At 51.3% G+C, this 26,752-nt stretch overlaps 3 protein-coding genes across 13 annotated transcripts; 2 read left to right on the top strand and 1 right to left on the bottom strand.

Moving 5' to 3' along the window:
• Positions 1-63: 63 nt before the first annotated feature.
• On the top strand, positions 64-6,338 carry LOC125332156 (adhesion G protein-coupled receptor G3-like). 8 transcript variants are annotated; one of them, XM_048316817.1, is made up of 13 exons: positions 64-876; positions 1,325-1,354; positions 1,443-1,602; positions 1,682-1,793; positions 2,329-2,469; positions 2,558-2,680; positions 2,764-2,803; positions 2,882-2,982; positions 3,459-3,571; positions 3,722-4,005; positions 4,298-4,391; positions 4,833-5,119; positions 5,558-6,338. In XM_048316817.1, the coding sequence occupies exons 1-13, from the start codon at positions 699-701 to the stop codon at positions 5,671-5,673; spliced, it is 1,779 nt and encodes a 592-aa protein (XP_048172774.1). In that variant the 5' UTR covers positions 64-698; the 3' UTR covers positions 5,674-6,338. The 8 variants fall into 8 exon arrangements, with proteins under 8 accessions (XP_048172774.1, XP_048172773.1, XP_048172771.1 ...); XM_048316816.1 differs by having other exon boundaries at positions 1,262-1,354; XM_048316814.1 differs by having other exon boundaries at positions 1,262-1,354; positions 4,298-5,119.
• A 528-nt stretch (positions 6,339-6,866) lies between these two features.
• On the bottom strand, positions 6,867-11,639 carry LOC125332229 (uromodulin-like). Its single transcript, XM_048316934.1, has 9 exons — positions 11,610-11,639; positions 10,676-10,742; positions 9,995-10,162; positions 9,210-9,415; positions 8,530-8,690; positions 8,084-8,329; positions 7,756-7,915; positions 7,318-7,462; positions 6,867-6,980 (listed from the first exon to the last, which is right to left on the bottom strand). The coding sequence occupies exons 1-9, from the start codon at positions 11,610-11,612 to the stop codon at positions 6,880-6,882; spliced, it is 1,257 nt and encodes a 418-aa protein (XP_048172891.1). The 5' UTR covers positions 11,613-11,639; the 3' UTR covers positions 6,867-6,879.
• A 1,464-nt stretch (positions 11,640-13,103) lies between these two features.
• DRC7 (dynein regulatory complex subunit 7) lies at positions 13,104-25,882 on the top strand. Of its 4 annotated transcripts, none has more exons than XM_048317042.1 (16): positions 13,104-13,165; positions 13,791-13,935; positions 14,403-14,577; positions 15,447-15,572; positions 16,710-16,904; positions 17,217-17,360; positions 17,683-17,901; positions 18,614-18,724; positions 19,521-19,596; positions 20,098-20,226; positions 20,495-20,623; positions 21,107-21,333; positions 22,220-22,435; positions 23,506-23,616; positions 24,706-24,807; positions 25,487-25,882. In XM_048317042.1, the coding sequence occupies exons 2-16, from the start codon at positions 13,802-13,804 to the stop codon at positions 25,598-25,600; spliced, it is 2,208 nt and encodes a 735-aa protein (XP_048172999.1). In that variant the 5' UTR covers positions 13,104-13,165; positions 13,791-13,801; the 3' UTR covers positions 25,601-25,882. The 4 variants fall into 4 exon arrangements, with proteins under 4 accessions (XP_048172999.1, XP_048172998.1, XP_048173001.1 ...); XM_048317041.1 differs by lacking the exon at positions 13,104-13,165 and adding an exon at positions 13,171-13,224; XM_048317043.1 differs by lacking the exon at positions 13,104-13,165 and having other exon boundaries at positions 13,263-13,935; positions 19,524-19,596.
• The last annotated feature ends 870 nt before the right edge of the window (positions 25,883-26,752 follow it).

The following is a 26,752-nucleotide window of genomic DNA, read 5'->3' as shown; positions in this document are numbered from 1 at the left end:
GTTGGTGGGCTCTCTGATGGGATCCACCTCTCCTCTGGGTTACCCCATTTCTGGGCCAGGACCCAGCATTTTACCCTGTAGGATCCTGCTGAGCTGGGACCGATAATGGTGCTCCTGGCAGAGCACTGGCTGCCTGGTGCCGTTGGGGTTGGGGTGACGGAGGGAGATACCACGGCTTGGGAAGTCTCTCGGGACCATCACTACCCAGCAGAAAGGGAGGCAGGTGGAGGACAGGGATCTGAAGAGGGAGACATCACAGGATGGGGATCATCCCCTCAGTGGCTGTGGGGCCAGGCAGAGTCTGGCTGTCCTGGCTGTGCCTCTTGCAAGCACAGCACCACATCTCCCATCCCACCATTCCCCTTCCAGGTGGTTTTGGATCATTCCCCTCTACCCACCTTCCAGCACCCAGCTGGGGCAGGGGTGCCTTGCCAGGCACGGGATGGTTTATCCTAGAGGGTTGTGGTGATGCCCCATTTAGGAGGAGGATGCTCCAGCATTTGCCGGGCTGGTGAGGGCCATCAACTGTGGGGAGAGGGCAGGACTGTGGGGAGAAAGGGAAAGCAAAAAGCCCTGAGGCGGTCATGGGAAGGAGCCACGGGGGAAACTCGGCAGCTCTGGCGGTTGTTGCTGTTGCTGTGAGCTGGGACAGGTCACTTGCCAGCCACAGGAAGGCGTGAGGGGTTCCCAGAAGGGAAATGAGGAACGGCTGTTGCCTCAGAAGTGGCCACAAGCCCCGGGGGAGCCTGGGGAGGAGCAAAGCTGCCGGGACAAGGGGAGCAGAGTGTGGTGGGATGGCCAGGGGCAGCCAGGAGACCCCACAAAGCGGCATGAACCTGTTCCTGGGCACTGTCCTGCTGCTTCTGCTGCTGCCTGGTGAGTGGCAGGTGAAGTGGGGACAGGCATCCCTAACCCAGGGGATGCATGGGCTTTGTGGGAAGGTTTTCTCATGGGAAAGTGTTCACCAAAAGACCATGTGGGGATTTCATCCTGAAATGTGGACAGGCCAGAGGGGGGCATCCCCACTGGGATGTACAGAGGCTGGGGGGGGTTGTTGCTGGGCGCTTTGTTAAAACCTGGGACCAGCAGTCTGGGGTCTCCTTTGTGAGCCCCTCTGGCAGGCTGGGCACAGCAGTTTTGCCCTCACCAGCTCTGATCGCTGTCCAGGTGTTTTGAAGCCCACGTAACTGCAGGACTGTTCCTTTAAAACCTGGCAGCCGCCAGACTCTCCTGCCTTCCCTTCCCCTTTCCCTCCGGACAGGGGGAGGGCTGGCCCTGGATTTTGGTGTTTCCCCCCTTGTTTCTCCATGTACTCCTCTTCCAGATGTTGCCAAAGGACGGGACAGCTGTTCTGGTGAGTGGTCCCCTCCCCTTCCCACCCTTGCTCCCAGTGCCCACCCACTGCTGTGGTGCCCATTGGTCACCTGCTCCCATCCTCCCAGCCCTTTTTCGGGGTGATGAGCACCATGAGTGCTGCAACGTGATGGTGAAGCAGCAGAACCCAGGCAACATCACCCACCTCCTGCACTTGTCCCGGCACTGCCTGAAGCTGTGGCACTCTGAGATCCGCGCCTGTGCCTGCCTGCGGGAGCGCTTGTTCAGGTAGTGGCAGGGGTGGCCATGGCAGGGTTTTTGGGCTCAGTCCCCGTGTCCACCTGTCCCACAGCCCCCTGTCCCGCAGGCTGCTGCAGTCGGGGCAGCACACTTTGCTGGAAGGGCTCAAGACGCTGCTCCTGAGTGTCCGCAGGGAGGACGTCACCCGAGACGTCCTCATCACCTTCTCCCCCACGGCGGTGAGATGTGCCCCTCCCTCTCCCTTGCTTGGAAGGACCCACACCTTGCAAGCATCCCTCAGCCCCTGCCCCAGGGCTTGGTGTGCCCCGCTGTGCTCTTCCTCCTCCCTGTGGGGTTGCATCACAGGCCCATGTCAACTTCAACATCCCTTGGCAAGGAGTCACATGAAGTGGTGCTTGGGAGGAAAGAGCCCTCCCCAAGGAGCCATCTCAGCAGACTGAGGTGGTCAGAGGGAGGGTGAGGTAGGAAAGGAGGAGGAACATGTGTGACCTTGTGCCTCCTGCCCACCCACAGGCTCTGAATGTCCCAGGGGACCATGTGTGTGGGTGATGGTGGGTAGAGAATCTGTGAGGTCCCACTGCCAGCTCTGCCCCCATGGATGCTGGGTGCTGGGGATGAGGTTCTCCCCTTCTGCCCTCAGGGCTCCTGCAAAGCCACCTGTGCAGGGCTGAATTTGTGCCTGGAGCAAGATTGGTGGGTCCTGAACAGAGAGGTGACCTGCCAGCAACAGCCTCTCACTGCTCTCTGCCACAGGGCCCCAGCAGGCTGAACACCACAGAGAAAGGAGAGACAGGTAAAATCCACCTCCCCAGGGAGATATTCCGGTCCCTGAGTAGCCAAACAGCGAGTGTGGTGGTGACAGTCCTCGATATCCAGCAGCTTGGCATGTTCAAGGTATGAGCTGGCATTGCCAGCATCCTTCATGCTACCACCAGCACTTGCTAACCACCAGCTCAGCTCTGGCAGCGTTTCCCCTCCACAGGAAGTCAACCAGACAGCACAGGTCTTGGACAACACCGTGGTGGGCATCACAGTGGGAGAGAGCAGCATCTCGGGGCTGCAGGACCCTGTGAAGCTCACCTTCGCCCACAGGCAGCTGCCCCACGTAAGTCAGCCCTGCCTGCCCTCCATCTCCCCTCCAGTGCCCCTCCCCGTGGCGCCGGCTGATGCTGCTCTTCCCCACTGCAGGGCGTCACCCTGCAATGCGTTTTCTGGGATCCCAGCAAAGGTACATCCTCGTCGGGTGCGGGGCAGGGCACAGGTGCTGTGCCCAGCACTCACAGCCATCCCCACGTGCCTGTTGCAGGGCAGGCAGGAGGCTGGAGCAGCAGTGGATGTGAAACGCAGCCCGGGGACAAGGGGACAGTCTGCTCCTGCGACCATCTCACCTTCTTCACCCTCCTCCTGGTGATGATCCCACTTCCTGCAGCTCCTGTGCCCTGGCGGTGCTGCCTTCTCACTTTGGTGGCCCCTCGGGTGTCATGAGCAGCCACCCAGAGACAGTTATAGCTGTTCCCAGGCAAGCCCAGGCCCCAGCTCAGGAGGGCAGCAGCAGGTCAGCTGAGCAGGACAGGCTGGAAAAGGCCTCAGCCTTGTGCAGGCTCTGACACAGCAAGGCTCGAGGTCCCATATCCTGGGGGAGACTCCCAGGAGGGTGTGCATGGTGGTCCACTTCACCCACCCCTCACCCCACCTCAGAGCATCTCCTCTGAGCCACCACTGCTCTGCTTCCCCTGAAGACCTTCTGGGGGCCAGACTGGGGGCTGGTACGGGGTCTCTGCAGCAGCCCACTGGGGTTATCAGCCCCATGGCTCTGGTAGCTGCAGTCAGGTTTTCTAGGCTGGTCCAGGGCCTGTCTAACTCAACATCTGCATGTTTGGCAGAACCCAGCTCTGGACAGCTCCACAGCAAAAGCCTTGATGGCTGTTGCCACTGCTGGCTGCGGGGTAGCCATGGCTTTCGCCATCTTCACCATCGCCTTCTGCATCTTCATAAGGTGGGGTGTGCCAGCAGCTCCATGAGGGCTTGTCAGCCTGGGAGAGATGTGAGGCAATTTCGGTGCCTGTGCGTGGACCTGCTGTGGTACAGCACAGGGCCCTGCTCAGCTGTGACCCCTGCCTTTCCTGGTCCCTCTGGGGACACTCAGGTGCAGGTTCAGGTTTGAAGAGACCGTCCACATCAACCTGGGGCTGCACGTCAACCTCGTGGGCAGCCTGTTCCTCCTTAACCTGGTCTTCCTGCTCAACAGTGGGCTCTCTGGCAGGAGCCACCCAAGGACCTGTAGAGTCCTGGGGGGGCTCACCCACTATTGCCTGCTCTGCTGCTTCACCTGGACGGCGCTGGAGGGCTGTCAGCTCTACCTCCTCTTTGTCAAGGTCCTGGGCATCTACATCCACCACTACCTGGCAAAGCTGTGCCTGATTGGCTGGGGTGAGCACCACCAGCCTGGACGAGAGATGGGGGGTGAGAGGGGCAGTGGGAGGTTTGGATTGGATATTTGGGAAAAATTCTTCACTGAAAGGGTGTTCAAGCACTGGAACAGGGTGCCCTGGGCAGTGGTGGAATTACCATCCCTGGAAGCGTTCAAAAGATGTGTGGCTGTGGCACCTGGGGATATGGTTTAGTGGTGAACGTGGCAGTGCTGAGTTAATGGCTGGACTTGATGATCTTAGAGGTTTTTTCCAACCTAAACAATTCCGTGATTGTGTCTCCCTTCTTCCAGGCTTCCCCGTTCTCGTGGTGGGAGTGGCAGGAGTTATTGGCAGCTATGGAGAATACAGCATCCAGAACATGGAGCACCAGGTCATAGCCCACCTGTGCGTGTGCCACTGCCCCCAGGGCTCAGGTGGCCCTTTGGCACGGGGAGGGGTAGCTCAGTCCTGCCAGGAGCGCACTGGTCAGGGATTGCACCCATCTGGCTTGGCTTTACGCCATGCTTCTGCTTCTGCTTCCTTAATTGTGATTGCAACACATCAGCCACCCCCACCTCTCATGCTGAGCCTTCTCAGTGACACCTGCAGCCCTCCCAGGTCATGGAGGGACGTCCAAGGTCCACCTGGAGCTTCCCCAGGCTCCCTCCCAGCTGAGCAACACGAGGGCAGTGATATGCACCACTGTCCCTCTGCTTCACCTGGCCTTGGAAAATCCCCCAGCACAAGGGTGTCCCTCCATCCCCAAAAAGACCCACAGGGAAGGCTCCCATGGGTGCTGCTGGGGTTTGCAGGGCTGCTGGAGGCACCACGGTTGTCTCTTTTCAGGTGCTGGATCACTTCCAAACATCTTCTGGTCCACTACATCACCAACTGTGGCTACTTTGGCCTCATCTTCCTCTTCAACATGGCTGTCTTCGGGGTGGTGACCCAGAAGAGCTGCAGCTTGCAGAACACTGGGGCAGTGCAGGGACACCGTAAGCCCTGGAAGGTGGCTCTGGTGGCAGCAGGGCTCTTCTGCCTGCTGGGAGCCACCTGGGCCCTGGCATTCCTCACCTACGGCATCTCTTCCACGGCCGTGCTCTATATCTTCACCATCCTCAACTCTCTCCAAGGTCAGCACTCACTCTGAGCTGACTTCCCTGGGCTTGGGTGGGGAAGATGGAGGAGGCAGGAGCCAGCCTGGCTGTGGGTTGACCAGGGATCCCAAGGTACCACCATCTTCCCAGCACTGTCATACCCTTCCTTTTGGCAGGGCATGTCAAGCAGTAGGTCTCAGCCACCAGCATGGAGCTGCTCATGGCTTCCAGCTACATCCACCCCACCTGTGGTGGTGGTTTTCCTGCAAGAAAGACATTCCTTAGCAGAGGACTAGGGACATTATCCACTCATGGTGTGTCCCAGCCAAATGGTTCACCTTAAGGAGAGGGGGACAGGAGTGAGATGAGGGAACCCCCTGGAAGTGGAAGTGTCATGAGCATCCTGGCAAGGTAAAGGCAAGATACTTCCCAGTCTCCTGCTGCTGCTGAGTGTTTGTCTTCCTTTCCCTGCAGGAATCTTCATATTCATCTGGTTGGTCATCCTCTACTACCCGAAGACAAAGGAGACCACTGGTTCCCTCTCCTACATCACCAGACATGACAAAACCACCACAGCCTCCCAGGACTAGCTCCTGGCTGGACCTCTCTTCCTGCCTGCACCTGCATCCACTGAGAGCAATCTTTGATCCTGGCAGATGCAGCTTCCTCACAGAGGGAGGGATCAGTTTACCACACCTCAGTTTACCCCTCAGTGGGCATGATCCACCTCAGCAGGGCTCTTTGCTTCATCCCTTTCATTCCTGGTGGGTGTCCCTGGGCAAGGAGCTCCAGAGATGATGCTTCTGCAAAGTCTCTCCAGGCTGCACTTCCACGGTCTTGAGGGGCTCCTGATCTCATTCCCCAGGGGACAAGGAGGAAGCCCACAAAGCACCTGCCTTCAGCCATGAAAGAGCCATCACCCTCTTTGTCAAAAGTGGTCTTTGGTGCTGAACCAGCCCAGCAGTGAGTTTCCTGACAGTGGAGGGAGAGGATTGACTTGCTCCAGCCCAGATGTGGGAGGTTTGTGTCTGGGAGTCGGCAAAAAGAAGAGGCAACCCATGAGCTTCTTTGCAGTACATCTCCCTGCTCTCTGGCAGAGATATGCTGGATATCCTTCCTGCAAAACACTGGAGCCAGTGACAATTCCCTCATAGACACTGTGCTTCAGCCAAAATGCACACACAGCTGCCTTGCAGGGCAACTACTGTCTTGTCCTGACCTGTATTTTAATATTAAATCCCTGCCAGCTGTCTGAGCACTGTGAATTTAGTCTTTAATACCTACAGTATTGTTTGTTATTTGCTTTATATTAGGGATGTATCAATGGACACAAGTTTTGCTGGTAATTTGTCATGAATGAAAAGAGAAATGTCATGAATTAAGGCAGAAATCACTAAGGATGAGTGCACACACACACGTGCATGCACAAAGCAGCCCCTTCTCTGCTAATGCTACTTTGGTGTTGCACAGAACTATGTAAAGACCAGCTTTGGGAGGGCAGGTATCTAGAGTGGGGTACTTCCATCTTCCCACATGCTAGGGTGACTCTCTGGGAAGCAGGAGGAAGGATCCTCCCATCCCTAGGTACATACTTTGAGTTTAGAGACCGTGGGCCTGGAGGGGCTAAGGTCCAAGAGATGCTACAGGAAACAGAAACTCTGAAGCACCTCACCCTTCAAGCACTGTTTGCATCCAACCATTACCCCCTTCCCTAAAACACCCATAAAGACACAGCAAGAGCCTCTCTGCTACTTCATTTATTGAGAAACATTCGTTTATTGGGAAACAGCTGTTTCCTAAACCATTCGCCGCCCCACGCTGACGGCGGCAGCAGCCACGGTGAGCATAGCGAGCACACACAGCGGAACGAGGGCCCCAGAGAGCCACGGGCTGGGTCCTGCCAAAGAGGAGAGAGATTGGTTATGTATCTGGGTCCCCTGAGCCAGCTCTGAGCCCTGGTGTGGCATGTCTGACTGGGGATAGATTCAGGGAGGTCATCTCCTGTGAAGGGCAGGAGCCACTGGAGCTGGGGGTACTTTGGGATTCTGAGGGCACTAACGGGACTCAGTCACCTCAAATGGCCTCCACCCACCGCTGCTGCTCAGGAGTTCCACACAGCTCAGCATGCATGCCTGGTCTGAGCCATGCTGTAGGTGGGCTTGCCCCCAGCCCTGCTCCTGGACTGCTGCTTGGATCTCCTGGACTGACCTCGGTGCTCAGGAGGACATACATACCCGCTGGGTCCTTCTGGTCAGTGCTGGAATGATGGGTCTCTGCTCCTGAGGAAGGAGCAGCCAGCAGGTGGATGGGCCCGTAGGAGACAATCCTATTGTAGTCATCTGCCAGCGCCCGCCTGTTCCTCCAGTGCCCGGGGCATTGCTGTCAACAAAGCCAAGGGAAGGGTGATGGGAGGGCAGGGGAGAAGCACTCTGCACTTGGGTCAGCCTGTTGACCTCCCTTCCTTTCCCAGTGAGGAGGGAAAGGAGCTCTCTGGTGGGTTCAGGCCCTCGTACCTTTGGTTCAGGGCACTGGGCTGAGCTCCTGATTCTGGGCGGTGTTTATTTTGTGAGGCACCCAAAACCAGAACAAAGCCCCTTCTCCAAGCAGCAGGCCTAGGGAAGGGAGGTCTCACACCCAGCCAGGGCACAGTGCAGACCAGCGAGGGAGCTCACCTTGGCACAGGGCTCTGGGCTGTCAGGAAGACAGAGCTGGACACGGCAGTGCAGGAACACCTCGGGGTAACCAACAAACTGAAACATCTGGAAGCTGAACTTGGCAGAAGTGCTCTCCCCAATGGCATTCAGATAGGTCACTGTCTCATCATGGGGACACCTGGGACATGAGGGCTGGATCAGTGCGTGGCAAATGAGGTGGAGCATCCCAGCCTGGGACACCACATCCCACAGGGACACAGGCTTAACTGAACAGGCCTATTTCTATCTCAGTCCTTGACACACTGTGGTGCAGGGAGACTGGATGTGCTGGGGGCACTGCACTCACCCCTGCTCAATGAGCTTGTGCTGCATGTCCTGGTGTGGATCCGTGCTCGGTGTGGCCCAGCAGTCCAAAACACTCAGCAGGAAGTACTTGACCTGGTGCTGCCCTTCCATCTTCAGCAGGACATAGAGTGTGTCCGTAAGGGGGACAGCCACACTTGGCAGGTGATAAGGCTGGAGGTAGGAGGGGGACTTGTACAGTCTCATGCTGACGTTGAAGTGTCCTTCTCTGACCACGAACTGTACCAGCCTGAGAGCAGAGGATGAGAGCTGACGAGCAGAACAAGAAAGTGGGAAGGACACAGTACAAGTGAGGCCACCAGAGTGCCTGGCATTGCTCTCAGAGCTCTCTAGGGGCTTCCTAGGGCCTTTGCAAATTATCTCACTGAATCTATTTTTCTCCAAACTCAAAGACACCATGCCAGCAGCAAGGTGAAATGGGACACTTACTTGTCAACAGCAGTGAGAGCAAAGGGCAGTCTCACAACCTGCTCGTAGGCGTAGATGCAGGAGAAGTGCACCTCAAGCTGAAAACTCCGGGAGATCATGGCCCTGTGGGCTTCCTGCTCTGACTCAATGACGTTGGAGTACGAGATGTGGGAGCTGTTTTGCTGGAACGACACAGAAATTAAGTCTCCAGACCATGATTAAAGCCATACACAGAGCTGCAAGTTCAGAGGGTGCAATTCAGCTATAGCTGCTCCAGGCCTGGATTTCTGCTGGGGTTCTAGCTTGTGTCTGGGGGCTGCTGGCACAGGAGTCACTGTAGTGAGCACAGGGCTCTTCTGCGCAATGCAGAGCTGGAGCACCATTTCCTCTGCACCCTTCCTGCTCCATGAAGCAAGTGAGGGATCAAGGGGCCATGGCTGCAGAGTTCAGAGAATGTTTCCAGAAAGCTGAGGGCTGTTATCAGTGCACAGTGAGACTTCCAAGCTCTCCTAAATAAGACAAAATGTGCTGCCAGCAGGGGTTTGGCAGAGACGGAAGAGCTTTCTGACATCTGCAGGAAAGACTTTCAAGGGGAATGAAAACTTTACAGCACCCAGAAGGAAAAGCCTTTGGGGCTGCCCTTCGCTGTACCCCCTCAGCATATCTGCTCCTCTCACAGCTTCGGATCTATGGATCCTCACCTGGATTACTGATCCACAGGCAGTGTGGTTTTCACCTGTGAGAGTGGCTGCAAAGAACAGCTCACCCTCTTCTTCCTTCTCTGAAACCTTGCATGCCTGGTTCTTCAAGTGGACAAGCTCCAGCGGGATTTTCAAGAGCTCAAACACCTCCTTCCTCACCATCATCTTCATGTGCTCTTCCTCGCAGGCCAACTTCAGTACCACATCTGGGGGAAAAAGCCATCTGCAATAGCAATAAGGGAGACGCCTGAAGGAGCCCTAGGTCAGCTGGGGGATGGCACAGTCCCACTGAGCTCAGCAGCCCCTTGTCCCATCCTTGGTGCAGGCTGCTCTAGGGCTCTTCAGAGACACTGGGCAAAGGGCAGTCTGGTCCCTTTCGAGGGCTGAACCCCCCCAGTCTGTCAAGGGCACCGGACAGGGACAGTGACCCTTTCCTTCAGAGGAAGACACAGTTTTTGGTCAGTGTCTGGAAGGGGCTTCACTATATCTGTGCCAGGGTGCATGTGCTTGTTCTGAGACTGTGAGGCAGCTGTGCCCTGCAGCATGCCCTGCTACACCATGGCACAGCCAAGGAATGAAGGCTTTTGGGGAAGAAGAAAATGGCCTGTGGCTGCATCTTGTACCAGCATGTAGCCAGAATATGGTTATATTGGTGGGGAATGCACCTGAACCAGGAGCTGGGATGTGCTCCAGGAGTGGAGAGCAATGGTAACACCAGCGTACTGTGCCCATCACCCTTCCCTCCAGTGCCCATGGACAGACTGGGGAGGGCTCACCAGCCCTACCTTGGCAGAACTCCCCTGTGAAGCCTGGCTTGCAGCTGCAAACTGGTCTGTCCTCTGTCAACTGGCACTGCCCCTGGTGCTGGCACGGGTTTGGCAGACAGGCGTCTGGGCTCCTCTTGACACGGAGGGCAACCCCTGGCCCCAGGCCATGGGTGCTTGCCAGCTCACCTGCAGCAAAGGAAAGGTAAGGAAGCTGAAATGCAGCAAGAATATCTCCCTGATGAGAGATTTGAGAACTCACCCCACTGCAGGAAGCTCTGCACAGCTCTCAAGGCCTGAGATCTTTGCCTAGAGCCAGAGCAGACACATCAGAGGAAGAACCTGCTGCCTCAGCTTGCTGGGAAGCTGTGAGACCTCCTCAGCACAGCTGTAATCTGGATCAGAGCCACAGGGCCTGTCACTGTCACTAAGGAGCATGGTGGCACATTGCAGCACCTGTGCCCATTTCTATGGTTTACACACCCTCTGTGGCTGGGGTGGAGAGCCTGCAGTTTCTGCCTATTTTGCCGACTCCTGCACCCCAGTTCCTGCCTCACTGAGCCCTACTCTGTTGTTCTGCCTTAACAGCTTTCAGCAGTGCCCTGAATGAGGAACTTGAGCATGGATCAGGTGAGGGTTTGACCTCTCCTTTCCATACTACCCATCCATGACCCAGCAGGGACAGAGCACAGGGAGACTCACTCTTGTTGCCTTCACAGCCAGCCAGGCAGAGCACAGAGAGCAGCAGCAAACATCTCACAGTCCTTTCCTGGAAAAACAAGCAGGCTCTGGATAACTCGGATTTGTTATTATGTTCACTGGAGATGTTTGCAGTCATTCAGAAAGAGTGAACCCTCAAGCATGGGTGCAATAATTTCTGTACTGTATTTCCTAGGTTCCGTGGCACACAGTCATTACCCAACCCAAAGGGCCTGATCAGCCTTCCCCCATCAGGTTAACACAAGGGTCAAACACTATCCTGAATTTAGGTAGCTATTCCAGAAAGAGGAGGTGGGAGAAACAAGCCCTTAGACCCCCAGGGATGTGCTGACAGTGATAAAGCCACATTTAAGTAAGAACAGGAAATTTAAGTAAAACTGCACAGCTGAGGCATCAGTCTGGGGTCCCCAAAGAGGAAAGGAGTTACCCTCTTGCCACTACAACTCTTTTGAAGAGTTAGGATTTGTAAAAGGATCCTCACTGTTCCAGTAAACCATATCCATAACAAGGAGACAACGGGGTAAAAAACCAAACCCAAGCCTTGAACATGACTAAAATTAGTGTTAAAAGGACTCAGATTAAGTCAATATCTTCTGTTGGTACAGATAATGGATTTCTTTGGGGAAATTATTGGCACTGTGCTGGATTAGTCCTGGACACCAGATACGCCTTATCAGAGATGTGGATGTGAGTCAGCCAGGACTGGTGGCTGGGCAATGCTCTGTCAGCGCTCTGAGAGCAGGGCAAAGCCAACACCAAAAGCCCCCCTCACACAGCACATCCGTACCTGCCTCCACCGACCCTGTGCAGCTGAGACTGCGAGACTGCTGGGCAAGGAGGGTTCATTCCCTGCTCTGCTCCTTGCTTGCTGCAGCAAGCCTGAGAGATCCCATCACCTTGTACTCATCCCACTTACCATTGCCAGGCTGCTCTCTGCTCCTCCATCCACCACTGCCCTGGTTCCTTCGCATTAAGGGTGGGTCGTCACACTCGGGGTTGCTCTGTGCCTTATATTGCCTTCCGGCAGCTCATCCCTCTCCCCCACGCAAACTGGCTGCCTCTGGGATTGCACAAGGGCCAGTTTAGCATCCCTCGGCGGCTGGGGAGGAAAGGACTCTGTGAAAGTCCATCCTCCGGGCACAGACGGCGCTTCCAATGAGCCGACAGCTCGTGAATGCCAACCCAATTCATAGCCCTGATAGGATCCCAAACAGGGAGTAACAGCAAAACCCTCAGGAATCTGGGGTCTGTGCATCCAGCTGGTTTTGTGGTACCTGTTTTTGATGCAGCAATAACAACAGATACCACAGTGGCACATGCGAAGGCCAGATAACTTTGGGTGCCCAGTACACACAGTTTTGGAACCACAACATATATTTGCCTTATCCGGTTTTTTATTGACTTCTGGCATCTAAGAACTGCTGAGAAGTAACTGGCGAGAGATGGAGGGTCCTACCCCACTTTGTTTCATAGAATATCCTGAGTTGAAATGCACCCACAAGGATTGAGTCCAACTCCTGGCCCTTACACAGGACCACCCCAGCAGTCCCACCCCGTGCCTCTCAGAGCATTGTCCAAATGTTCCTTGAACTCTGGCAGGCTTGGTGCTGTGTCCATTTCCCTGGGGAGCCTTTTCCAGTGCCCAAACAACCTTTGGGGGGAAGAACCTGTTCCTAATATCCAACCTAAACCCCTGCCTCCTGCCCTCAACACAGCTTCATGCCATTTGGGCAACAGTAACCATCTGCAAACTGCCTTAATCACTCAAAATGATGTTTCTTGATATATTTTGACTGCAGTCTGTGCATTCTCAGAGCTTTAATTGCTACAGTGACCTTAACAGAGCACCTAGTGTGAACATCCGTCCATCAATCCATATTTTTTCTTAACCACAACAACAAACCAGAAAAAAAAAGTGTTTAGCACCTGACCCTGTGTACAGCCTAGTGAACTGCCAATTAAAAATCAAATAGGAAAAAAATTTTTAAAAAGTAAAACGAAAATAGAAAAAGGAAAAAGAGAAAGAAAAAGAAAACGGTAAAGAAGAAGAAAAAAAAGAGAAAGAGAAAGAAAAAGAGAACAAGTTGTTTGGTGCCAGCTTTTGGGTAAGTGCCTCTGCAACAAAGGAGAAGGATGGCTGGGGGTGGCTTTCATTTTAGGAGAGCCGAACTCGTGAGTTTCGGAGCAGGTCTCGGAGTGCGATGGCTCAGCCGCGGTGGCGGGCAGGCGCTGGCCGATGTCCCCTCCTTTTGCTCCTCGTTGTCCCCTTCTCCCAGCGGCCGCGGGGCGCGGTGCTGGGGGCCGGGCGGGGGCTGGGGCAGCGCCGGGGGTGCGCGGGGGTCCCGAGGAGCCTCGGGGCCCGGGGACTGTGGCGGGAGGTCTGGGGGGACCCTGGGGGTGTCCCGGCCGGGCTGGCGGCGCGGGGGAGCCGCAGGTCCCTGTGCCCGCTGCCGCGGCCGTGGCGTTGCCAAGGTGAGCGCTGCGGAGCCGCGCCGGGCCCGGGAGCGGCCGCGCTGCCCTTGGAGCCGCGGGTGAGGGGGCGGCCGCGCGGGGCAGGGCCGGGAGCGCTGCGGGGCCCCCCGGGCAAGGTCTGTGCCTCCCTGTGCCCGCCGTGTGCCCCGCTCGGGGTCAGCCTGACCGCAGGGACGGCACACGAACACCCCCCGCGCCGGCGGGTGATACAGGGCCCCCGCTGCCCTTGGGGGCTGCCGGCTCCGCAGAGCGTCCCGCTCCCTCCAAGGCCCCTGCGCGGCTGCGGGCTGGGGCACGGCCTGTGCCCAGCGGATTGATGGAGCTCCTGCCCCGCCAGCAGCACCCCCGGCAGGAGGGAGGACACGGGGTACACATTCTGAACATGGGGACGTGCTCTGCCCTACCGAGCCAGGCTCTGCCTGCTCTGCCGCGCTTAGGGTGTCCAGGAACACAGAGCCGCTTATTTGCCAAACCCAGCCCAAACTCCGTGCTCTCCCTTTACTCTCATGGTTCTGGCTGGCTCAGCCATGCTCATGTACCAAACCACTGTGGCCGCGATGTGTTTCTCTGTTCCTGTGTAGCTGGGTCCCACCCCTGAATTCACCTGGTGTGTGCGTTCCTGTAGTGCCAGGCAGAATGGAGGCCCTGGAGGAGACGGAGGAAGTGGGGCAAACACCAGAAGACGCGAACTCTTTAAATAGCAGTGATTTCCTCGATGACTTGGAGGCAGATATAACTGTGGAGGAAGCCTCTGTCCCAAGTGATGTACCGTAAGTCATGTGTGTCTGCCCATGGCTGGGATGAGCAGAGACGTTCCCTTTGGGGCCCACAGGGTATGGATGGATGCACAGGTGTGGATGGCACGTGTGGATGGATGCACAGGTGTGGATGGATGCACAGGTGTGGATGGCACGTGTGGTCCCCCTGCACAGGGATGGGACTGAGCAAGTTTCATGTGCCTGATGAGTTTGTCCAAGAGCATGCATGTGCAAGTAAGACAAGGTAACTTGGTTGATTGTACATCCATTCACCACTGTATAAAGTGAGACTCTGGGTATATGTCAGCTTGCCATTGCTCCAGAGATGTTCGGCTGTGTCAAAATCATATCCTTGGATATGGTCCCCATTTTTTACCTGTAAAACAGGGAAGCCCTGCCATGTTTTGATAGCAGGTCACCTTGCCTGTATTGTTCCTGGCTTATTACTTGTGTCTCTCTGCCTCCCCCTGCCACATAAGTGGTTTTGACTGGAGCTCCATTGACACATCCCACTTACCATCTTCGTACAAGACAAATTCCCGGCAGGAAAAGGAACTGCTGCAGCTTGCTGACCATTTCCTCGAGCAGTACACTCACCTGTGCCCTGACCGCAAGCCGCTCTTCGTCCACCCAGTCAACGAGTGTGGTGTGCAGGTATTGGGTGCTGTGGGGCTGGCCCACAGCACACGGAGCACTTGGCTTCCATAGTGCCAAATGCTGTGAAAGAACAGCAGCCCCTCCTGCCCTCCTTCCTGGCTAAAGGGAATGGGAACCTGCTGGCTGAACCCACAGCCCCTGAGCAGGCACACAGAACCCTGGGAACACCTTGGCTGTCCAAATCCATGAGCACATTGTGCCATATAAGTGGTGGTGCTGCCATGTGGGCTGCAGAGTGATGCTTAGGAAACAGGAGAGACCACAGAAACATAAAGAGAAGTAAAAGAAACATGAAATAGATAAGGCTCAGGCTCAGCCACAGATAGGGAGTATGGATGCAGAGTTAGATCTTACTCTGAACTTCACAGAAGTTACAGGGAAGGAAGTAAATGTGGAAGTTTGTGGTCTGGTTTTGTTTTTGCTGGGCCCAAGCTGTACAACTGTTGTCGAGTTCTGTACCTGATGTTCCCCCTGGGCACCTGGAATTGCTACTGTGTACTAGCTTTCCCCAAAATTTGTTGTATCATTAACATGCAAAGCAAAAAGAAAAAAAAATGCTGGAGGATGTAAAAGCCAGAAAGGGCAGTAGTTATTTGACTTGCTTGAAAATGAAGAGAAGAACTGGCTCACATCGGGAATGTGTCTGAGATGAGCTTGAAGTTTCAGCCACAGGCAAGCAGATGACCTCCCAACTCCATGAAATTTCCATCTTGGAACTGGAGAGGAGGGATACTGATGCTGTTGATATGCTCTAGGGAGGTCCTGATATGAGCTGCAACATCCAGGGGTGGTCTGAGGATGGCTTTGGGCAGGAGACTCTGCCAAGGCCCTGTTGGATAACCAAAAATCCTCTTGTTGCCTTGCAGAAGTTTGTGAGCACGACATTGAGGCCAACCCTGCTGCCTTTCCCAGAGCTGTACTACTGGTCAGGCTGTGCCAGCTTTGTCTGTGATTACCTCATCATGGAGCCCCTCAAGTGCCCAATCACACTGGTAAGAAAGGGGCTGCAGTCCCATCAGAGACATAACAGAGGTGACGGACTTCTCAGTGGGGAGGTCCCAGTGGCTGGGCTTACAGAGGTCTTTGACACTTCCACCATCCCCTCACTATTTAGGCAACCCCCTGATTTTCCCAGCCCCTGTGCACTCTGTTGGACCCACAGTCCCGGTGCATGTTCAGTGTGGTACCTTCTAAGTAATTAAACACCATTTCTTCAAGACCAGACCCTGCTTTCAGCCAGCCCAGATGAGCAGCTGGTGTACTGTGGGAGGCAATGGCTGACAAGCTTTCCCTCCAAAAACCAAGACACCTTGGAACAGAGGAGCACATAAACCCTAGGGGATGATACTTGACCTCCATGACCCATTCTTAGGGACTTTTAGGCATTTCTATTGCCATATCTGGGGATATTTTGAGATGGTTGAAGGGAGATTTCTAGGTTAGCAAAAAGGGATAATGCCAGAGTTGCAGCAAGTTCTTGATGAGAGTCAGCTAAGAGAACACACTCCTTGCTAGCAAGGACTGCAGAGTGACCCAAACAATCTACACCAGCTGCAGGCTGTCCCAAGAGTCCCAGGGTCTCAAGATGAGCTCTGGCACTTTGTGACCATAGAGAAGGTATCTCTATTTAGCAGATGGAGACTGCCTTGATCACCTTAGGTGATGTCTGAGATCTGAGTGGGAGTAGAACCTCTCTGTATGCAGTATGTATGTACTGATCTTTTTTGCTCTCCAGTGAGGGCCAGAAGGAAATATATTTCCTCCTGTGAACTATAATTTAGCTTATGGGTGTTTTCCTTGGAAATACTGCAGCCAGAACAGCAGGAGATAGAGGGAAATCCCATTCCAGGATTGTGATTAGCATTAGGTTTTCAGCAGTTTAATGAGTTTGGCATGCCCTTCTCTTCCTGTGGGTAAATTTGTCACCAGATTTGGGGTCAGAGTTTCCCCAGATCACTTTGGAGGGGACTTTTAGAGTCTGTGGCTTTTAAATGAATGTTATATAACAGATTCCCCAATGTATGCAGAGCCCAGGGATGTGGGCAATGCCTCTCTCCCCCGCTCTCTGCCTGGTGCATGTTTCAGCTCCATATGACAAGCACTATGAACTTGCATCTCTCTCTTTCAAGCCCAGTTCGCTCTATTCCCCAACCACCATCCTGAAATACCAGCGAGGGAACTGCTTTGACTTCACTGTGCTGCTGTGCTCCCTGCTGATCGGGGCTGGCTACGATGCCTACTGTGTACATGGATATGCCACCCGTGAAATGTGCTCCCTGGACCAGACTCAGGAGGTCTGCCCACTGCTCAGGAAGCCACTGGAGGTGAGACCTGCAATGAGCAGGCAGGGAGGAGCCCAGCATGCATGCTCAGCCTGTTCATGTCCAGTGAGTTCCAGAGCTGAGCTAGGGGTGCACACTGGGTTTCAGTCTGTACCAGGGACCTCACCAAAGGAATCTTTTGAATGATTTTCTACAGTTCCTTACAAGGCCTCTTTGGCTTCACTGAATTTCTGCTCACCAGGTGCAATATTGCAAACTGCCAAGTGCTGGGAACTGGGAGGTACCTGTAAGCCATACATTTACTTCCTTCTCTTGATCTCTGCTGGGTTTCATAGTAATACCCTGCTTTTGCAGGAACCAAAAGAGGAGGACCCCAACAAGTACAGAATTAAGTACCCTTTAGAGCCACAGAGCAAGTTTGAGCTTCAGCAGAAGGACAAGAAGGAGGAAGAAACTGAACCTGGACAAGAGGAGGAAAGAGAAGAGGAGGTTGTCATGGTGAGTTAGCGAGGTCCATCTTCCTGTGAGCTCCAGGAAGAAGAGCTGAGACACAGGTAATGGCTGGCCAAAAAGAGGAGCTCACACCCTCCTCTGTGAAGTATGACACGACCTTGATCATGACCATGAGCACTTGGCCTCCAGGAGCACAGTGTGTGCTGGCACAGGAACATGTGCTGGGTATGTACTACCTCACTTTTAAAGAGCATTAAGAGCCTGGAGTTCTTTAGAAGTGGGCAGAGGAAAGGATGAGATTGCCCTTGGGTTGGATTAGAGCGGCAATAAAATGGCAATAACTATTGCTGTATCCTCTGTGCTACAGGAGGTGGAAAAGCCCAGGCGAGACCCTTTGCACGGCTTACGGGTGCACGCATGGGTTCTGCTTCTGTCTGGGAAGAGGAAGGTTCCCGAGACCTTCTTCATCAACCCGTTCACAGGAAACCACCACAGCACCACGGATGAGTGCTTCCTTGGGATTGAGAGCATCTGGAACCACAGGAACTACTGGGTGAACATGCAGGACTGCCGGCAAGGCTGCAAGGTAGGGAGCCCTTAGTACCCTGGGCGTGTGAGGGACAGCTGGGTTAACCTGAGTCCTGGGGAAGTCCAAGACCTGTAGTGGTCCAGTTTCCACTTAACCATTCCTTGTGTTGGTTTTGGTCATGTTGCTCTGATTACATAGACTATGGAACTACTCCAGGACATCCCAGACTCTGAGTTAGTAAATACAGATCACATCTATTAAATCCCTACAGTGCTAGAGTTTCAGCTTTTAGGCTAGGCAGTCATTCTCTCAAACAACAGCTTTTGAGGCAGAGGATGTTTTGGGTCCGTCAGGCGTGGTTCAAGGCAGGTAAGATCTCAATTAGGCTCTTCCCACACCTCAGCTACTCCCCAGCACACACACAGTCTGGAAGGTGAGGGTCTGAGTTAGATCAGCTTGCCCTTGGGCCCATGCTTGCCCCGAGGAAGGAGGCAGAAGTATTCCCAGCCACTTCCTCTCATCTGTGGAAGACACACCATGAGGAATGGGTTCTGCAACCTCTAGGCACAGGGACAGTCTTTGGGGTCCCACCAGCCAGCCAAGGGTCTGAGGAGCTCACCTCACTGAGGTCCAGATCTCTAGAGTCCTTAAAGTCTCTGACACCCAGGCAGGTCCAGAGCACCACAGACATATTGAGGCAGTGGTCAAGTTTAGTGTCAGGCCCTTGACAATGCCCTGTAGTTAGAAGTGTTTTTCCTGTATGCCCTAGGATCTCAGCTTTGACTTGAGTGATTCTATCTGCTGGGAAATTATGTTTTCAGAGAGCAACGAGCCCTCTCAGTTGCCCACAGAGTCACCCAAGAAAGACACAGATGACATGGTGAGTGACCCAAGCGATGCTCTTGTGCACTGGGGACGCTGTTTGGAACCAGTGTGCCCGTAGGCCCGTGTGTGTCTGCCTGCCTGCTGCCCTCTCCAGGTCAGATCCCTTCTACTCTGGCCAAGTTGAGATTCCTTCTCAATCTTGAAGAGTTCTGATGCTTTCTGAAGCAGGACCCCAAGTGGTACTTCAGGTGTCATAAGTGGCTAGGGATCTCTGTAAACCTCCAGTGCATTGACATTTGGGGTGAAATAATTTTTAAAAATAAAATCCAGAACGAGATTTTTCTGGACATTCTTTCTGTGCTGGTCACTTTCCCCTTCTGGCTGCAAGGTGGAGCTGCCAACAAAATGCAGAAATAATGTATGTCAATATACAAAAAGTGCTGTGTACTAGAAGCAAAAAATGTTGTCCTGTTGGGAGAAGACACCATGATAAAACAGCCATGCACAGCAGGACGGAGGAATGCCAATAACAATTCCCTCTTGCTCTCTACTCTTCGCAGCCTGTGCCCATAACTGGGGAGCAAAAAGCCCTCCAGGGTCTACATCAAATAATCTGGTCATTTTGGTGATTGCCACCTTCATTCCCTGCCCAGCACAAGCAGTGGCCAGGAGAAGATCATTTCATCAGGCTCAAGTAGGGATGTGCTGTCGTAACTGTGCCATGGTGTTCCTCAGGACCAGCACAGCCTCGCACGAGCTGAGCTCTGATCACTGTGATTCACCAGAACCAAAATGCCTCCTGGCACAGTAAGAGACGCTGCCAAAACCACAAATCTCTTCTTCTGTTTCAGCAGGAAAAGGGGGAAATAGACATGAGCTTTGAGATGCCACTATCGTGGGTAGCCCCAATTAAGGTATCTTACAGAGGTATGTATTCTTCCTTTGCCTTTTGCTTGCCCCCAGCTGACCTTTCAGTGGATTTGGGACATTCGTTTATCTCACTGGGTTCTCCCTTCAGGGTGGTCAAACAGTAACAGTGAAGCACAACAGATGAAGGCCACAACAGCTATTGGTTCAAGTGGCTGCCCTCAGTGCTGCACTGTCTCATCCTCCACAGACACACACCCACACCCACGCTGTGTTTTCCTGCCAGCTGGGAATTTTTCCTGGAATGGTCTTTCTGTTACTGCTACCCACAAGGAACTGCCCCTGCATTATCAAATACCTGTTTTGGGAGAGAAAAAAGTTATTATACCATTATAACATTAAAGGACAATAGGCAGGGTTTGAACAGCTTTATTGGCAGCAGAATGCAATAAATAAATGCATAGTGTCCCTTAGACCGTGGTTTTCTCCCTCTTAATTCTTTTTTTTTTGGGCTGAGTACAGGGGAGTCAATTTGTCTGACATCTCTCTTGCCCACTGCAGAATATGAGAATCCCTTTTCCCAGGGGAAGAAGGTGGTCCTGTACAATAAAGCAAAACTGGAGAAATGGGCGGCGTATGCGAATGGAGATGGGCTGGTGGAACGTGTCACTGTCTACACAGACTCAGACTGTAAGGGGGACAAATGAACACTCCACACACTGAGCAAACAGCCTGGGGCACGCTGATGGAGAGGGGGAGGTGGTCTGCTTTCTGACAGAGTCTCTCTTCTCATTCTCCTTTCACCTTTGTGGGGGAATTATCTACCATATCCTCAACCTTTTCATCACGCTCACTGTCTGTCGAGCCCCTAAACTTTCCAGCATTGCTAGAGCTCATCAGAATTTTGCCACCTCCAACAGGGTGACCTAAGGTTGCAAAATGACTTGTCTCCTGCCAGGTACTGAAGAAGTGGAGGTGAAGGAGTGGTTCAAACATCGAGAAGACCTGTTGTATATGAGAGAAGTGAATAAACAAACACAGCTGATCACAGACTATTTCAGGCCAGGACACCCCCTCCTTCTTAAAGGTATTCCAGCTCATTTGGGCAGCCCCTGCAGCTGACGGGATTCCACAGGATGCCTTTCTAGCAATGGCAAAAGCCCAAAGCTGAAAGGTGGGGGGACAGGATACTTGTGGGATAAATTGCCTAGATAAATAAAATGGTCTCCAGTGAAGAGTAGAGAGTTGGATTGGTGGCTTGCAGTCCTGGGCAGTGCTTACCCAGCTATGTAGTGTTCTATGTATTAGAAAAATACATAATTATCATGTACATCAGGGTAATACATTTCTACCTTTATCAGTAGAATTGATAGAAGCTGAAACTTTCTCTTTAGGATTATGTTTGTTCTCTCAGTGTTCAGTGAGAGATTATGTTTGTTCAGTGCAGCTGGGGGTAAGTCCTGCATCAGATCTGTTGCTAAAGCTGAAGAAAATGAGACGTCCCCTGGACACGCTTGTGTTCAGTGTATTATGGCTGCTAACTCTGAAAATGTGTGTGATATATCCTTAGCTCACTCCTACACGTCGCTGGAACCTGAGACTGGACACACAGTGGAGTATTACCATACAGCACGAGTTGATGGCCTCTGGAAACGTTTTGAAAATGCTACTGAGATAACAGAGCACTTCGTGGGGCGGGAGGACTTCCTGCACATGCGGCACATAGAGCTTGGTGAAAGAGACAAGAAAATGCAAACGGCTGGCATCAGAACTGATGCTAACCCCCGGCCTATAGTGGTATGGCCAAGGCAGGAACAGAAAAATATGTGTCCCTCTGATATTTATAGTATGTAAAACATACTGCCTGGGGCTTGAGTTCATTTTCAGTGGGCATGGCTGAGGTAAAACTCCAGATGAGACATCCAAGCATTGTTCAGCTGCTGTGTCTCACAGTTGCTTGCCTGACAGACAGCTACAGTGTGACCAGTTGTCAGAAATGGCATTGAGCACCTAGAATTAAACTGGGAAACTAAGGCTTGGAAATTGTGTGTCAGAGGAAAGAAAAAAAACCTGACCATGACTTTGGAACAAAATTTTCACAAGATTCAAAACTAGGAAAATGATTTTGTGTGCTGAGCCCAAACTAATATAATTTTAGGTTCCTGATGAATTGTCCCATCACTCTGATTTGTTACAGGCAGGTAATCTACCTCTTCCTCTTATCAGATCTGGTTTGCAGAACAGGAGGAGGAAATCTGACATCTGGCAGTGTGTATGGCTCAGACACATCACCTGCCAAGACAGAGCCATGCAGTGGCCTGTCTTTGAACTAGCACCCAACATGCTACCTTTTCCTTCTCTATATTGGGAAATGTGGGAAAGTTTGCTTTTCTCCAAAATACCTTGCTTCCTGAAGTACCCTCAGGCAGGGATGCATCCCAAGCTAACTTGGAGCTCAGAAAGCATACTCAACGCCACAAATAGGAGACTTCTGTATTGCTTTAAACAGCTTTATGGTTGGGGTTTTTTAAGACATATGCAAGAACAGTAGGACCATTGGCCAAGAGATGCAAGTCCAGGCAGAAAAGCACAGTTTTTACCACGGGTTTTTACTCAAATCTGTAAATCTTGCCAGTTTTGTGTTTCTAACTTGCTTCCATATCTTTTTTTCACTCTCCATTAGCAAATCAAGGAGTATTTCCACAGAAATCCAGAAAAGCCTGCTGACGAAGATATAGAGGAACGTATCTTTATGGTCATAGATGATATCATCCAGCTGACATATCACCTCGAGGTTCATGACACCATTGCCTCAAAGGTGGTTTTCTGCAGAGTAATAGGGAGGGAGAAGAGAGAAGACGAAATCTTTCTGAGCCGAGAAAACTCTGTCACATACCAGGTATGAAGATGGCAAGACACAAAGGGAAGGTGAAATGTCAGTGGAAGAACTACAAGCATGACATGTTCCATGCTGCCCCTCTACTCCACCTGCACACCTCCAGGCTGACAACACCAACTGCCTGGCAGATGTGCTGCCATGCTGGGAGTGACTGGGAGTGCAGGACATAATGTGGCATGACAGGCCTGCTCTAACCATGCTTGAAGTCATCTTCCCAGATTTGGTCATCAGGCAGATCCCACATTCCCTGGTACCTTGCAAAATGCAGGTTCAGCAGCTGTTGGGCTCAGTTCTGCAGATACGTGGCAGGGAAGCTGAAATTTCCTCTGCTGTTCCCTCTTCAAGAAGAGAGAGAACAGAGCAGCAAAGGCAGACACTGTGTATTGTGGTTCTGTTTCTGCCACGGGCTTCTTGAGTCCTGTCATTCCTTAAATCTCCCAGTGTTTACCCTGCAGATGCAGAGCAAGATGCTGAGGCTTAATACATTGCAGATAGATAGATAGATAGCCTTAAATTAAAGGTATTCCCAAAAAAAGTGGAGTGCTGCCATTAAGCCAAATGATCTCATCAGGGGTGAGGGGTCACCCCACTAACATCATCAATGCGAGTCTGTAACCAGACGCAGAAGTCTGCCAGTAAATTCTGCAGAGATGCTGCACAATTACCCTTAAAAAGCCAAACAGAGATTAAAAATAGGGATTTTTTTTTAATGTTACGGGGTTTTTTTAATTTCTGTTTCCCACTGGGGAGAATACACAGAACACCATTGCAGGAGTCCCATTTTTTTCATCTCTGTTTCTATACATTCCTATTCATCTAATTTCATTCCAACTATAAAACAGCAGCATCAGCAAAGTGCAAGACATACCATCTGGCTCACATTACTGATGGATTCCAAATCAAAATGAAGTCTGAGAAACCCATGCTGACCATGGGTTCGATGTTTCAATGACGGAAATTAGGGTTGCTTTATTGGCTATAGCAGGATTGTGCCAGTTTCTGTCAGCAGAGTACCCGATCCTGTGTACCCAGAGAGTGCTGCTGTTTTTCACTGACTTATCTGCTTCCAGCCGTGGGCCCCGGAGAAACACAGGAACATGCTCCATCTGTACAACTTGCTGTGGGAGCTGAGAGCAGAACAGAAGCTGCTGAAGCAACAAGTCCGGGACTCTGAAGCAGAGGTAACAGGGAGGTGTCCACAGTGTCAGGGCTGATCAGGCGTGGAAACAGTCTCAGCTGACTGGTTGCCTCCAGCTGACTGGAGGCCAAAGCCTCCTCAGCATAAACTGTGATAAAAGAGAAAGCTGGTCTCCATGCTGAATTATCATGCTTGCTACCCAGGCATTGTTCAGTGAAGATGTAGCTGTAGTGTATTTATGGAGAGTCACACACTTTCCTGCTCCTGCTCTTACTCTTCCTCCCCTTTGAAGAAGAGTTTCAGAGAGCAAATGACAATATATGAACTGGGGCATCTGGAAGCCTATCTGCCATTTGCCCAGGAATGAGGCCAAAAGGAAAGGATACTGTACGTAGTGCTGTATCTAGGTACTAGGCATTGCCAGGAAATCCTATCCAAAATACTGAAGTGACTTGTTGTGTGAGAAACTGTAGGGAAATACTTCATAAAATACTTTGCTTGTACTGCTAATCACACTGACTGGTATAACACCTCCATGTTCTTTGTGATAACTTCATGATAAATATAACCATTCTAGCAGATGGAGGCACAGCTATTGGATTTCTTTAATGTTTTTTGAGGAAGAGAAACCCCTGAAGGAGCTGCAGAGAGAATGCTTAACTATATTAGCCCAGAATATAAGTAATAATTAAGAACAACTTTGCAAAAATTGCATTTTTTCCTCAGAAATTTGAGGCTAGTTCAGTGTGACCCCATGAACCACCTTGCCAAATTTCTCAGTGTTGATGTATCAACAGACAAAATATTCCCATTGCTTGTGCTGCATATCCTGTATAAGACAAAGAATAAGCCAAAGCTATCTGTGCAATTTTTAAAGTAGTGCCAAAACTGTGATGCCAGAAAAGCTTTCTTAATGGTTAATATCAATAACTGGATTCAAGAATTTCATACAGAATAACAATCTAAAATTAAGACTACTATTAGCAGGACATGGACATATTTGTACAGATCTATATTTAACCTTATTCTACAATTCTTGTATGCAGCATCTGCTCTGTTAGCAGGTCAAGCATGTAAGGGTACAGTCATTTTGTGGGGATGCTGAGGGGTCTTTCTTCTGATTTCTTGGAAGATGTTAAATATTTTGACGGAACGTGAGCATGAGGAAGCCAATATTAAATTGTCAGTTTCAATGTATAACACTGCAAGGAGAGGAAAACAGCATGAAGCCACGGTAGGTAAACTTCATTAATGTCAGCATTCAATACATGTGGTCAAAGAAATCCAGAGTCAGCTTTTTCTCTCTCAGGAATTATCTCTGAAGAGCTTTTAGTATCATTAAAATATTTTGGGACAAATCACAGCACAGTTTCAATTGCCCTCCCAGGGAAACATAACATGGTCACGCTATGGTCCTTCTACTTTCTGGAAAAACTTGCATCTCCAAGAAATATTACTGTGTTACTGTGTTTAGTTAATAAAGAAAATAATTAAGAATGTTTAGTTGATAATAGGGATTATGGGGGGAGTATTTTAAGAGAGCCATAAATATGCCTGTATATATAGATATATTTATTTGTAATTAGCATGTGAGATCAAAGAACAAAATAGCTCCAGGGTGAAATTTAGTCCTTATCTCAATCACAGATGCTTTGGTTCTTCAGGGCTTCTTGACTCTAGTGAGGCAACACATTTGGATTTGCTGCCTCTTCCTGCTCCACATTTTGATTCCCCTTGTTTTCTTCTTCTCATAAGACCTCATCTCAAACTTTTTGCCCCCTCAAAAATAAATCTGCTCCAATTTGTGGTTTCCTTCATCTCAGCTCCCTGAATTCTGAGTTGTGCTTTTGTGTGCCTTTGTTCCTCACTTTCCTCTCTATTTCCCTGACTTCTGGTTGCTTGTTCCCTCACAGGTGCTGAAAGAGGAGCAGAAGAGCTCCCAGAGTTCCTTGGAGAACAAGAATCAGCTCATCAGAGGGGAGGATGAATCCCTCACCCATCACACTGCAACCAACTCCTCGTTCTAGAGACTCAGCAGGGACTGGGAATGACTGCCTTAGCAGGGGAGGTTTATCAGTCAGCCCCCCAGAACATGAAACTGAAGCTACTCTGTAAAATATTCTAGTCCATGTCCCACTGCAGTTTTCTTCTGATATCCCCCTTCTTCTTCTACAGAAAAGCAGTTGGCACAATAGAAACTTAAAGAAATGGTGCTCAAGAATCCTCTCCTGGCTGGGCACCTCAGGCGTTACTGATTTCTTCATTCCTTTTCTGGAGCTGCCTGCAATAAATCTTTCACTATCATCACATTTGTGGAGATTTTAATGAATTTGCACCATTTCCTTTCCCCTATTTTTTTCTAAGGCCCATCTGCAATTACATCAGTTGTGTCCTCTTGAAACCCCATCATTTTTGAGACTGAGTCTGAATTGGACCTTGGCTCTAAGGTCTGCTTCAGAAGGGGAGACAAACCATACACAGTCTTTCAGGGCTCTTCTTTTCCAAATCTGCTCCATAGCTGCTTGGTATCAGGAGCAGGATTATTTAGTAATACTGATTCTTTCCCAACACAATATTTTAACGAATTTATAATTCAGTTTTGCGTAAGCAAAGGTTTTGAACTGGTGAGTTCATAAATATAACATTTCTTTGACCTCATTTAGAGCCCTATAATGACAAAACTTTGCCCTGTATAATGCTGTAGTTATGAACTCATCAATGTTAATTCAATACCAGAGGAGACACCAGAATAAATTAATTTAAAAATCCTTTTACAGGCATTAGGGACACAGCAGCTGCCAAACCATCAGCAAATGCATATTACAGAATCATAGAACATTACGGAGTTGGAATGGCCCTTAAAGATCATCTAGTCCCAACCCCCCGGCCATGGGATTTCCCTGTATTCCTCCAAAGCCACCTGTCCTGGTTTCCACTTCCTGAAAGTTTATTTTTCCTTTCTGAGAAAAAAGTCGTCTTTTCTACGGTCTTTTTTTTTTTTTTCCCCCCCCTCTACTGCTCAGCAGCTCCTTATCCATCCACGGAGGCCTCCTGGCATTTTTGCCCGATTTCCTCTTGCCGGGATCTATCGCTCCTGCGCTTGAAGAATATGATCTTTGAAATTCAGCCTGCATTCTTGGGTCATTATCAAGGAGTAGCGTCAAATTAATTTGATTTTT

Source organism: Corvus hawaiiensis, chromosome 12 (genome assembly GCF_020740725.1).
Source record: "Corvus hawaiiensis isolate bCorHaw1 chromosome 12, bCorHaw1.pri.cur, whole genome shotgun sequence".
In the NCBI taxonomy this organism is placed as follows: domain Eukaryota; kingdom Metazoa; phylum Chordata; class Aves; order Passeriformes; family Corvidae; genus Corvus; species Corvus hawaiiensis.
The sequence above is the reverse complement of the archived record's forward strand: the minus strand, read 5'-3'. Positions and strand labels throughout refer to the sequence as shown.